This window comes from Anser cygnoides, chromosome 2, assembly GCF_040182565.1.
Source record: "Anser cygnoides isolate HZ-2024a breed goose chromosome 2, Taihu_goose_T2T_genome, whole genome shotgun sequence".
NCBI lineage: Eukaryota > Metazoa > Chordata > Aves > Anseriformes > Anatidae > Anser > Anser cygnoides.
Window position 1 is genome coordinate 89,873,602 of NC_089874.1, and position 12,471 is coordinate 89,886,072.

Here is a 12,471-nt window from a genome sequence, read left to right on the forward strand (position 1 = left end):
AGACCAAGGCCTCCCCCACCTTAGCTCAGCGGACGCAGCTGCTGCTGGTTTTGCTTGCAGGTCCGGCTCTGTGAGGCTGAGCCCCTAACAGCGGTTACAGGCGCGCACGCCAGCACAAGCACCAAGTGAGCGGTGCCTTTAGCAGTGCCCACGCGCACAGCGAATGCAGTTGTGTAAGGGCAGCACCCAGACAGCCCCACCTCATCCCTCGCCTCCAGCCAGACAGGGCTGAGGCTCGCAGCACAGCTGGGCCCCCTCTCTCTGGCTTCACGGCGCCCTCACGTCCACGGGACCTCCAAACGCTGCCAGGGCTATGAGTTCATGTCACAGCCACATCAAAACCGGCGCCCCTTTCCCTGCAGCTGGGCCAGGCCCTGGCTCCCTCCAGCTGCTGGTGTCCTCCCACCTGCCCGCTGGTCCAGCCTCACGTTCATCAGAAAGGCGTGCACGCACACAGGCATCCCTGTGGCACCAGGTTCCCAGATACAACAGCAAGCCAACAGCTGGCCCTCCCTCAGATTCCACAGCCCGTGACCCACGGCCTCTTCTCCAGCTGCAGGTGCTGAGACCTCCTGGTAACACACACACAGACACAGAGGACAGAAAACAAGGTCAAACGGAAAGCAATTAGAGGATTTAATAAAAAACAGGGATTAGACTGCAGTGATGTGTGCAGGGCTCAGTCAGACAAGAACACCATTTACCGGACACCCCCTCTTCGCACCCTCAGAAGGAGGTTCCTCCTGCAAGGTCCCTCCTCCAGGAGATCCCCAGTGCTCCCTTCAATTACACGGAAAGTTTGCCCATCTCCCCCTTGAACATTGGTGAAATTCATCCACCCTTCACAGTGGCTATCTGTAATTTCCTCACAGTTTCTCCATCTTTCCAGTTAGCTAAACCTCAGGCCAGCATCTAGATGTCTGGCCGCGTAACTTCACAAGATTTATTACAGAGACAGACAGAAACAAGAAGCAGTGCAGACACACTGAACTGTCACGGTGTTAACACGTGACAGTGCTAAAGAACCGCAAGGCAGTCACGATGCAGTTATCTACCACAGCCGAAGGTCTGGTTCCAGGTTTCGTACAGCTCTAGATCCTTTGAGGACACGCTGGGCCGCACGGTCCTGAGGGCGCTCTCAAAGTCAACGAAGGCAATGGGCCGCACTTGGTCCGGCAGGATGGTCGCGATATCCATGGACTGAAGGCTGCGGATAGGGCCCAGAGAAGCTTCCCGACAGAGCTGTGTCATGTCTGCCCCTGAAAACCCATGTGATTTCTGAACGATAAGCTCAACCTCCTCCTCGCTAAGGCAGCTGTGCTCCTTTGACATGAGGCGAGTCACAATCTGCTTCCTCGCTGAGGCTTCTGGAAGAGGAATGTACAGTCTCTTTACCAGTCTCCTTCGGGCAGCTTCATCGATTTCTTGGGGTCGATTCGTTGCTCCAACTACCAGGATACGATCTTCGGAGGAGGTTGTTGCCCCGTCTAACTGGACCAGAAATTCGGTTTTTATTCTTCTCGAAGACTCGTGCTCCCCATCCCCACGCTGAGACAACAGAGAATCAATTTCATCGATGAAAATCACCGCCGGCTGCTGACATCGTGCCACAGCAAACAGCGCGCGGACCATCTTTTCCCCTTCACCCACCCACTTGGAAGTCAGAGAAGAGGCACTGATGCTAAAAAACGTAGCCCCGGACTGGCACGCAATGCACTTGCCTATGAGCGTCTTCCCAGTCCCGGGGGGGCCAAAGAGAAGAATTCCTTTCGGAGGACCACGTAACCCCGTGAAGATGTCTGGCCGCAGCATCGGCCACACTACTATTTCTTTTATCGTAGCCTTAGCAAACTCGACTCCAGCAATGTCATCCCAGTTGACGGGGGGGCCGTGGTCCATGATCTCGTGCATTATGAGCTCCACCATTTTTGGTTCAATGTTCTTCAGGCGCTCATCTACAGGAAGTGCTGGATCTGGCGGCCCTCGTGCGTGAGCTTTACATTGTGCTCCTCCGTTTTCACTCCCATCTTGTTTTGGGATTGGAGGAACAAACTTGCCAAACGGACCCCGAGACCTACCAGCACCCAGCGACTTTTTTACGCCTCCGTACGACGAGGCTGGTGTACGCTGGTGGAGGCTCTGAGGTTTCTTTTGCTGATCCACCCACAGCTGCTCTTTTGCCGTTCTAAAACCAGGAGCAGCGCTCTCCTCGTTTCCGTTCCTATTCCCTGAAAAACTACTGGCTTCTGTACTAACGGGAGGCTGGCACGGAGCAAGGGTAGAAGGTGCAGCGCTGCCTTTATCAGCCAAACCATAAAACGCTTTTCTTTTCCCAGACCAGGCATGTACAGCGGACTGACTGGGAAGAGACAAATTCTGCCCGTCACGACAGCCACCTGACATTTTCAGAGAACTGCTGCTTGTCATTTCTTTATTTCCAAACAGTGGAGTTACCTGGAAACCTGTATGAACCTGTTCCTTTAGGGACACAGAAGAGGCAGGAGGTATATCTGAAGTTTTGGTCACAGGAGGCAGACTGCTTTGAAGAGACTTTGAAGATGAGGGATGCTCAAGGAGATCCGGGCCCCGACTCGCACATTTTGATGAGCCAGCACAGCGTTCACTCTCGGCAGCACTGCTGAAGACACCGAGTCTAGGAAGACCCGGAGTGGCAGAGGCACTGACCCCGTTACCGGCTGGTACAAAGGCATCTGTCGGTGCCATCTGAGTGCTTTGGAAATTTTTGCCAGCCTGCATCCTCTCCTGCACACACTTTAACTCAAATACATTATCTGTTGTCAAGGCAGATTGCCACTTGTCACTGTCATTTTGCTGACACTTTGCCAAAGTCAAAATGTTTTCAGCGTAGTTATTCAAGCCAGTCTCTATGTTGTCAGAGTCAATAATTGCAGAGTATTTCTCTGCGTACTTTTTAAAGAGGTTGGCAGCACAGACCTGAGAGATCTCGGAGTTTGCCCATGCATACTGAATATGCAGAATTTTGGCACGGTATTCATCAGCCTTCTGTGCGGGCGTGCAGGTGCCAGAGGTAAGAGCAAAGTAACTTTTCTGCCAGTCGCTCAGGTGCACGGTGCTATGAGTGGGTGCTTCCATCGCTGACACTGAAACACACACACAATATCTCTTGGTACAAAATACATCTCACAGCTACTTACAGTCTGCTTCTCTCTTCTCTAATGACATATAAATGAAAACATATGTTATTTTAATCGAGGGAAATAGTGCGGTACGACTTGTAAGTCACTTAGTCTGGACACTTCGGCATTTTCACAAAGCAACCAGCTTTGTGGCAAAAAGCCACTAAGACTGAGGCACTCTTTTTCTTTCTCCTTCAAGGAAAGAAAAGAAGAAGGGAAATGAGAGGGAGATTGAGAGAGAGAGAGAGAGAGAGAGAGAGAGGGAGAGAGAGAGAGCTTCTACTCAGAGGTCTCCTGGGGAGGTAAGTAGACTGCAAAGGAAGGTAACAGATGGCCAAACAAAAATTGGCCTTGTTAAATGAAATCAGCAATGCTTTCACTCCTGTTTGACGGAATACTGCACAGTACAGAGGAGGTCAGGTTATAGGTAATTGTCAGAAAGATGAAATTTATTACAGTGATGCTGATAAAAAATGAAACAATGAAGTTATTAAATAAAACTATATGCAAACTGTGAGGGGAGGTAAAAGTGGAATGAATAGGCTTGCATTTAGTAAACTTTCAAATTAAATACTGACAGATTCATAACAAATGTTCAAAACTACTTATTCCATTTAGAACGTACTAAAACCTCCCCTTATTTTCGAGAAACTAAGGCCTTGTGTGTTTATAGTGATAACTGTTTTTCAGTTTTAGAAAGCAGAATTTAAATTCCTTCCGCTAGGTTTTAGTTTAAGAAACACGAAAGATGACCTTTGCTTGGGAAGGAGCATCTTGCTTGCTTGCTCTGACCTTTGCTTAGGAAGGAGCATCTTGCTAGCTCTGAAAGGATATGCTCACGTTTTTGACACATTTTCAAAGCTGTCTCTTCTCTGCAGTCATGTGCAGAAATATTTCTGGTAATGTCACAAATTAACAATTTCAGAAGAGACACGGGCACAAGCAAAATCAGTGACATGTACTATTGCCTCACGAGGCTTTACAGAAAGCGCCTAACACACAGTAATTCCGAACTTCTGATCTGTCCATAAGGGACTCGCTCAATATATGACATGACTGAAACACATCAAATTCTAATTTCTACTTTTTAACCTCAGTAGGTACTGGGATTTCCCAGCCAAGAAAAAAAAAAAACCAAAAAACTTAAAACAAAAGCTGTTGAAGTGGAGGTCCATGTCTTCAGCACCCATCCCAGAAAGACAGTACGAGTCAATTTGCAATCTTCTCTTGAATCAGCGGCACAGTGCATCTGAGTGCAGTCATGTAAGAGCACGCACAGTGCAAGACTGCAGAGACACCGTAAGTACGGTAGGGACAGGGGCTGGCCTCTTTTTTTACTTTCAAAAAGTCTTTGCCCAGCGATTGCATGACACACTACACAGAGCATGACCTGGTTATGGCAGGAGGGCTTACACACATAAGAAACAAGGAGATAAATTATTTTGTGTTGGGTTTCGGCCCAAGTGCAGGAAAGCCAAAACATCTTTTACCTGCAAATTCAGTGCCTTTACATGGGAATCCAATTTTAAAAATTACCGTCAGCTTCTGTGCGCTGAAAAGTCTATCCTGCAGCTACTGTGTGGGGTGCGAGTTCCCACCAGAGCCCACCTGCAACAGGTGAGCCGGAGCCGGGGGGCTGCAGCCCCTCATCGCCCTTGCCTGAGACTACTGGGCAAGGTGCTAAGCTCTCACTGTGCACATGGATTTTCCATGGTGACTTAAAAGCATATTATGAAACATAAAAGTTTGTATTTGTTCATGTTAAGCACCTCCATAATTTACACAACTCAGAATATAAACATATAATCCCCCCAAATCAGCAGCCATTTCACAACGATGCAATCATTTCCACAGCTCTGACAGGCCGCGTTTTGAACCAGTAAGCGCACAGAAAGGTAGCTTACTCGAAATTTTAACTTTTTTCTCCCGAAACGTGTGCACATGAGATCTTCCGCCTCCTTTATCTGCTGCCAGCTACGGAACCGTGCGCCCCCAAACCGTCCCCTACACCGCCGGAGCCGGGGGCTTTGCCCCACCACCGGCCCCAGCGAGCCCCCGCCCTGCCTGGCCCGCGGGGCCCCTCAGGGCTGAGGGGGCGCAACGGCCACCAACGGCCACCAACGGCCACCAACCGCCGCCAACCGCCGCCAACCGCCGCCAACCGCCGCCAACCGCCGCCAACCGCCGCCAACCGCCGCCAACCGCCGCCAACCGCCGCCAACCGCCGCCAACCGCCGCCAACCGCCGCCAACCGCCGCCAACCGCCGCCAACCGCCGCCAACCGCCGCCAACCGCCGCCAACCGCCGCCAACCGCCGCCAACCGCCGCCCCGCGCGCGCCGCAGGGGATTGGGGGGGGGGGGGGGGTCGGGCTCGCGCCGCGCGCCGCGCACCCACCGGCCGCCGCCAGCCGCCCCCTGAGTATCCCGCGCGCGCTCCGCCCCGCCCCCCCGCTCTCCCGCCGCCCGCCAATCGGATAGCGGGACGCCGGTGACGCAGCCGGTCGTCAGGGGGGGCCGGGCGGGAGGGGGAAGGCTCCGAAGAAAGGGCGGGCTGGGGAGGGCGGCGCGGCTGAGGGGAGGGAGGAGGGGTGTGCTCCGCCGGGTGTCTCCGGCAGCCTGCGGGCGAATTAGCGCAGCGATACAGGCGTAATTAGCTGCCTGCGCTGCAGTCTCACCTCCGAGAGGAGCGTGCGGCCTTCCGCGTGGGTGCACGTTTAAGTTCCTGTGAGGAACACGTCGTGCGGTTACTGTGTCTTGTTGCGCACCAAGTCCGTTAACGCCATTAGCGCGGGCAGCACGGCAAGCTGCCAGTGCCGCTGTGCAAGACATCGTGTTAGACCGAACTGTGCCAAAGCTCGTGGTTTGTAACAAACGCGGCCTCCCCACGGTGTGCTCGGCTGATTTCCCTGGGGCTGCACGCGGGCAGACGTTACCCGAGTGTTGGTGGGGAGCGAAGAAGCCTGCAGGCAGGCAGTGCTAGCAAAATGAACCACAGAATCATCACAGAATCACTAGGGTTGGAGAAGACCTCCATGATCATCTGGTACAACCATCCCCCTACCACCAATGTCACCCACTAAACCATGTCTGTAAGCACCAGGTCCAACCTTTCCTTGAACACCCGCAGAGACAGTGACGCCACCACCTCCCTGGGCAACCCGTCCCAATGCCTGACTGCTCTTTATGAGAAGAAGTGTCTCCTCATTTCCAACCTAAACCTCCCCGGGTGCATGGACCCCATCTTTCTGCAATCTGATGTGCCCGAGACACCAGCCACAGCTGGCACTGGATGCCATGAACGACCCAGCCATGAGGAGTGTTATGGAAGGCCCAGCACGGCCCCTGGCTGAGGCCACGAATTGTTCCAAAGCACATTACTAAAGAGGAAATGTCCCATTTGCAAAGCAATGCGTTCAAGGAACAAGCAAAAGCCATCATTAATGCTGAAAGTCGATATGCTGAAGTGATCTGAGAGGGGTTGGACCCTTTACAGCATATCTGGCGTGAATAAAATGCGAGAGGTTTGGTTAACAGCAAAGACAGACACCAGTCTTGATTTTCTTTTCATTTATTAATGCCATTAATAAAATCTACTTGTCAGTTTAATATGCTTTGGATAGAGATTTTAAAGGAACCGTACAGCTCACAAATTGTAATTAAAAAAAAATAAATAAACATTAGATTATTTTTCCAGTTAGGTCATATGGACTCTACATATGCTACTTAGGTATTATCCGTCAATAATTATTTAAGCTGCCTGCCCTTCCACCATGGTCTTCAAGTTTCTCCAATTTAATTTCTCATTTGCTCCACTCTCTGAGCAGTTCAAGTGTACATCTATCTTGAGGTTCAGACTACAGTTGTAAGACATCACAACAGGAGTACTTCTCAGCAAATACGGTGTTTTTACAGGTGACAGCAGGGACAAACAACCATGAACAGAATATGACATGTAAAGCCGAAAGGAAACTAGAAATTGCAGAACTACAGTGCAGTCCAGAATATAACATCAGCAATACCTTTCATAAATACATCTTTTCGGTATTTCACCATCAGTAATAAAATATAATCTGTCACTATTAAGACAGTAAGCATTGTACTAGCATTCCACTAGTTTAAAAAAAAATAAATCTATATGATTACTGAAAAGTTACTTTTTTCCCTCGTCTAGTAGCTGCACTGTGTTCTTTGAGATGTGGACATTCTACTAAAGTGCATTTCTGAGATTTTGTAATTATTTTTAACAGCAAACAGTATTAATCGGCACAGGCACTATAAGCTTTTGAACACAAGGCACAATAAATCCAGGCTCACATATTAACTATTCATACAGTGTTTGCCACCAAAAGTCATTTCACTTACAAATATATTTCAAAGCTACAGAACAGAAATAGCAGCAAGGTCCTCCTTTCAAAAATATTCCTTCTAACAGTTTTGTTCTTGAGTTGATTACATAGCCCAGATAATTTTTTTTTTCAGATGACTTAACACTAGAACTCTGCAAAGGAATCATCACATGGGGAAAAGAGGGTATGAGAGACTGAATGCTAACAAGGCCTTCATTGATTATACATTCAAATCATCCCCAGATTTCAGATAAAAATAGAGCTATGAAATTCAGATTTCTGTATTGTGCTGGCCATGAGGAAATGTCATTCAATGGGTCTTAGAATGGTTCAGCTGGAAGGGACCTACAAAGATCAAGTCCAAGTGCCTGGCCGCCTCAGGGCTAACCAAAAGTTAAATCATCCTATTGAGGGCACTGTCCAAACACCTCTTGAACACTGACAGACATGGGGCATCAACCACCTCTCTAGGAAGCCTGTGCCAGTGTTTGACCACCCTCACGGTAAAGACATTTTTCCTCATGCCCAGTCTGACCCTCCCCTGGTGCAGCTTTGTGCTGTTCCTGTTCATCCTTACAGGATGAAAACATGCAGAAAAGAAATGTGGCTAGGAGTAGACTGCATGCCAAACCAGCTCTTCCCAGTACCTGCTTCATGGTCTACATGCAACTTCCCATACACAGGAAGTACGCTTGCAAGGGATGGAGAAAGAAAACTCAGCAAGTTTGCAAGTTTCTCAAGATGCTTTAGAAGTTAGCATGACAAGTTAAAGGGAAAGATTAAAATAAATGCAAATGTAGAAATTAATCCTACAGATTTTTCTTGGAGTACTTATTTATTTTGTTCTTATTTACACAGAACTAACTGTCTGGAATATATGTTTTCAAAATTTTAAAGTCAGATGTTGCTTCTGACCTTTGTTTCCCTTCTTCACTGCAACTGACTGGAGGATATACCAATGATGTTTGTTGAGCATTATTTGACTTTCTCTAATGGTTAATTATTTTTTATTCCATACTTAACTGTTAATGGAAAAAAAACACTGATGGGGGGATGATGGGGGCTTAGTTCTTATAATTTATATTTTGTTGTATTTTTATCTTTTTTTTTTAACTAATCTGAGTAACTTTTTTGCAATCGCGTTTCTCAGCATAATTTATCAAATATTTTTTTGTTGCTTATTTCATTACTACACAATGAAGTAAGCAGAGTGGTAGCCTTTAAAAAGAAATCACCATTCCATTTCACACAACGTAGTTTACAGATTATTTATTTTACATAGTTACTGCTTATAATAACTTGGTTAAAAATACAGAACATCAGGTAGCACATGGATTTTGGCAAAACTCTGAAGAAGGAGCTTTTAAGAGGCCTCATTCTGAATGATTCAAGTGAAAACCAATAAGCAGCATAAAATATTTGCTGAGATATGACAAAATTGCTGTCTTAAAAGCAAACCTTTAAGGAGAGAGTAGAGAACCTGCCATAAGGGCGTTCAATTTAATGCACAACTCCCCCTGATTTGGCTATGTAATGAAAGAAGTCTTGAAGTCCCAACTTGAGTTACAAAAATATTGAATACCAAAAATAACAAATCATTACCTTTGCACTTGCCTGTTTAGATAGGATGCAAACAGTGTATAACCAAGTTACTGAGTTTCTCACAACCTGGATTTTTTTCTGAAGTCATAAAAACGTTAAATTATTTGGTTATAACACCTCACAGTTTCATCTACAGAGAATGGAGTGGGTGTGCTAGGGGCTTATTGACGACGACAGAGGGAGTAATAACGCTTCCATTTGAGTTGCCTGGTTCAATAAACGCTCTTGATAACAAACAGATAAGAAATGGTAAGAAATGACAGCTTGAGCCCCCACGGCCACATCCAGCCTGGAAAGAGGCAAGACGAGAATGCGGTGCGTAAGAATACAGTGCAGAAAACGGATCACCAAGGTTACAACACAGCGTGCTGGCAAGGGTTTTGCTCCTGCAGCTGGGCTACGAAACAACAAGTTTTGTATTTTTTTCCCTCATAATTCAACTTCCCCACCTGCCCCTAAAATAACGCTTGGCAACAGAGGGAAAGCCAGCTAATCACCTCCTCCCCACTGCTACTTTGCCACCTTTACTGCTGGTGGTCGTCGTGCTCCCATGTTTGCAGGAGGTCAGTTGCCAGCTGTGAGATGTGCTGCCAGGCAAACTTGACGTGGGTGGATTCCACCGTGCGGGAACAAATAGCAAAACGTAGCACAAACTTCTCTCGCAGGTAGCACGGGACCAGATGAATCTTCTTGGCCTCGTTTATGATTTTGAGAAGCGCCTTATTTAGTTCATTTGAGCCCTGAAATCATCATAATTCAACAGATACAGCAATGAGTTTCAAAAACAAGTCTGGAATATGTAAGTCCCACCAAGCAGCCGAGCCAAGGCATCACCAGTAACATGCGGCCGCTTTCTCATCTCTCTGTGCTTTGCCATCAAAGGATTATAAAAAAGATCATGGCTCAAAAGATCGTTTTTCAGCCACAAAGAGATTTATGGATTAACTGTGGCTTAGAAGCAGTGTTCACACTGGGGCATTTGTGATAGCTGACTGCTTTTGCATGACCTAAGGTCATGAGCTATGTAGCTTCACATAAAAGCATTCATTACTGCAACCATTTCATTACACTTTTCTTAGATCTAATCAAACAGACGTGGGAGGCAGTTTTGCAATGAACTGTACTAACATTAGTAAAACAAATCTTCCAGTCTTCACTTAGGCATGGCTGCTGTTAGAGAGGCTTTGGAATATGAAGATGGAAATCTTACCCTCAGTTAAGTAATAGTTAAGGTAATGTATCCCTGAACCAAAATCTGGTTCATACTATTAGTGAAACCCTAAAAAAGTATTTGCTGTAAGTTCTATAGGAAGTGTCCTCCATAGAATCATAGTGTTTTCTTGGGGATTTTAGAAATGTGGCAAACTGACCCTCCCACTGGAAGCAACCGTTCTTCTGAGTAAGTCATAAATGCTAAATAACCTGCAAGAAGTCAGAGGGACTCTACATGCATGCAGTATTGAATTTTATCTCCTTCTAGTGTACTTAGCCCTCCTCGTACTCAAATACCGAACGTATTTCCTTTAGAGCAGCTGCATGCTTTCAATATCAAATCCTAAAAGAAACAGGACTGCACAGAAGAGTACTGATTCTTTTACAGGTTCAGCTAATGTTGCATTAATGGTTTTCCTAGTTCACCTCCATCAGCATTTGAGAATAAAACAAAAGATGTCATCAAATTTTCAAAAACACCCGTAAATTGTTTTAAACGAAAACAACAACGGCAGGGTCTTGGGATTTTTGTCATATTTAGCAACGCAGGATGAAGTGTTAACAGCATACCTTTGGCAGTCTTTGTTACCCAAATTAAAGGAACCCGTATGTCTAAGTTTTTATATCAGCAGCCTGATAGATGGCTTCAGATTCGCTGGCCCGCTTGCCATAACAATGTAAGATACACCACGTTGATCCTGAGTGCTATGATTTTACTCTTTGGGGAAGGATCTTAGCTACTGTATGGCCTTTACTCTTTCCATTTACACTGCCGGTGACACAGCATTGCAAGAGGTGCTGGGACTTCTGCTGTTCCCTGGCTGACCACTGCAGCACCAGAGCCACCAGTGGACAAATCCACCTGTAACATGCTCAACAGTGCTTTTGGTACAGAAGTGGCCATAGGTCTTCTTGAAAATATTTTTATTAGTAGTCAGGTTATCTCAAATCTACACAGTCGTGGTGTGCCTTCTTAGCCGTCTCCTAAAGGAAACAAAGCACAAGGGAGACATGGTTTCCCATTGGCCCTAAGGACAAAATGATTTCTTCCCATGCTTTTGGATCCCCTTACAAGTAGAGATGAACCCAAGTCATTATCACTGGTGTGAATGATGTACTGCTGCCTTACTGAAGGTAATCCATCAGGAAAATGTTGATCCTCATCGTTAATATGAAGTGCACAGCACCAACTTCAAGGCAACACAAGCAGTTATAATATGTTAATGCCCTTGTTAGGGGTAAGGGGAGGAAGGAGAAAGGTTTGTGTGCCTTTCTTCTATTCTGCTTTCTCAGATGCACCTAGGGACTACTCTGACACTCAGGTGTCACATCAAATTGAAGTTAGCAGTGACAAGTCCTCTCCCAGAGCTTTGAGAAGCCAGCAGCCAGCTCTGATTGAGTCTGTCAGTTTTAATAAGCCCGTATTCTCATCCCCTTGGAGAAATGACTAGCTTGACTTGTATTCATCTGTAGACATGACAAGGAGACCAAAAATTAACCCTTTGGCGTGACACTTGGATTCCTTCTCTGACATTTGATGAAATAGTTATAATATGAAAGTCATAGACTATTAATCCATCTGCTCAACAGCATGAAAGGCAAAACATTAAAAGTTACAGCTAAAAAATAAAAAGAAGATTTCTCAAGAACAACGGAAGGAAAAATATTGCTATTTTTACAGCTCAGAGCATTACAGGGTCAGTCCCCTGTCCTTCAGTCCTGCTGTAACCTGGGGTTGTTCCAGTAAGTTACATAAAAGTTACAAGTATCCTGCTTCCAGGGTGCCTTTTAATACCAAGTACAGAAACCACCAGAAGATTTTGAAGAATTATTTTAATAGAAAATAAAGTTGCAAAAATAACTGGAAAAAACTCTTCATTCAAAAGCTTGTTAGCTTGGGGTGTGTTTTTTTTTTTTTGTTGTTGTTGTTGTTTGTTTTTGTTTTGGTGGTTTTTTGGACAGGGAAGGCAAGTGATGAAAACACTGCTGTTTCAAGATTGGTTTTCAGAAGAGTAATGCCTTTATTCTACAACTTGCCCAAAGGTTTATGAGCTAAATATCCAGTATTTATCTCGTCTTGTGTAAACGTCTTTCCCTGTGAATCTGATTTCTTCCTCTGGAGCATCAGGGACAGGAGACCAGATGTAGCTGA

General features: G+C 46.3%; 2 protein-coding genes across 7 annotated transcripts in view; both read right to left on the bottom strand.

The window, feature by feature from the left end:
• Positions 1-607: 607 nt before the first annotated feature.
• Positions 608-5,619, bottom strand: FIGNL1 (fidgetin like 1). Of its 4 annotated transcripts, none has more exons than XM_066992591.1 (2): positions 5,555-5,619; positions 608-3,122 (listed from the first exon to the last, which is right to left on the bottom strand). In XM_066992591.1, the coding sequence occupies exon 2, from the start codon at positions 3,112-3,114 to the stop codon at positions 1,048-1,050; it is 2,067 nt and encodes a 688-aa protein (XP_066848692.1). In that variant the 5' UTR covers positions 3,115-3,122; positions 5,555-5,619; the 3' UTR covers positions 608-1,047. The 4 variants fall into 4 exon arrangements, with proteins under 4 accessions (XP_066848692.1, XP_013037453.3, XP_013037455.3 ...); XM_013181999.3 differs by lacking the exon at positions 5,555-5,619 and adding an exon at positions 5,063-5,284; XM_013182001.3 differs by lacking the exon at positions 5,555-5,619 and adding an exon at positions 4,695-5,284.
• Positions 5,620-8,567: 2,948 nt separating this feature from the next.
• Positions 8,568-12,471, bottom strand: part of DDC (dopa decarboxylase) — a 71,068-nt gene continuing 67,164 nt past the window's right edge. For all 3 annotated transcript variants that reach the window (XM_066992604.1, XM_066992603.1, XM_066992602.1), the window contains exon 14: positions 8,568-9,847. In XM_066992604.1, coding sequence (XP_066848705.1) covers positions 9,632-9,847 — 216 coding nt within the window. In that variant the 3' untranslated portion in view covers positions 8,568-9,631. The remainder of the gene's footprint in view (positions 9,848-12,471) is intronic.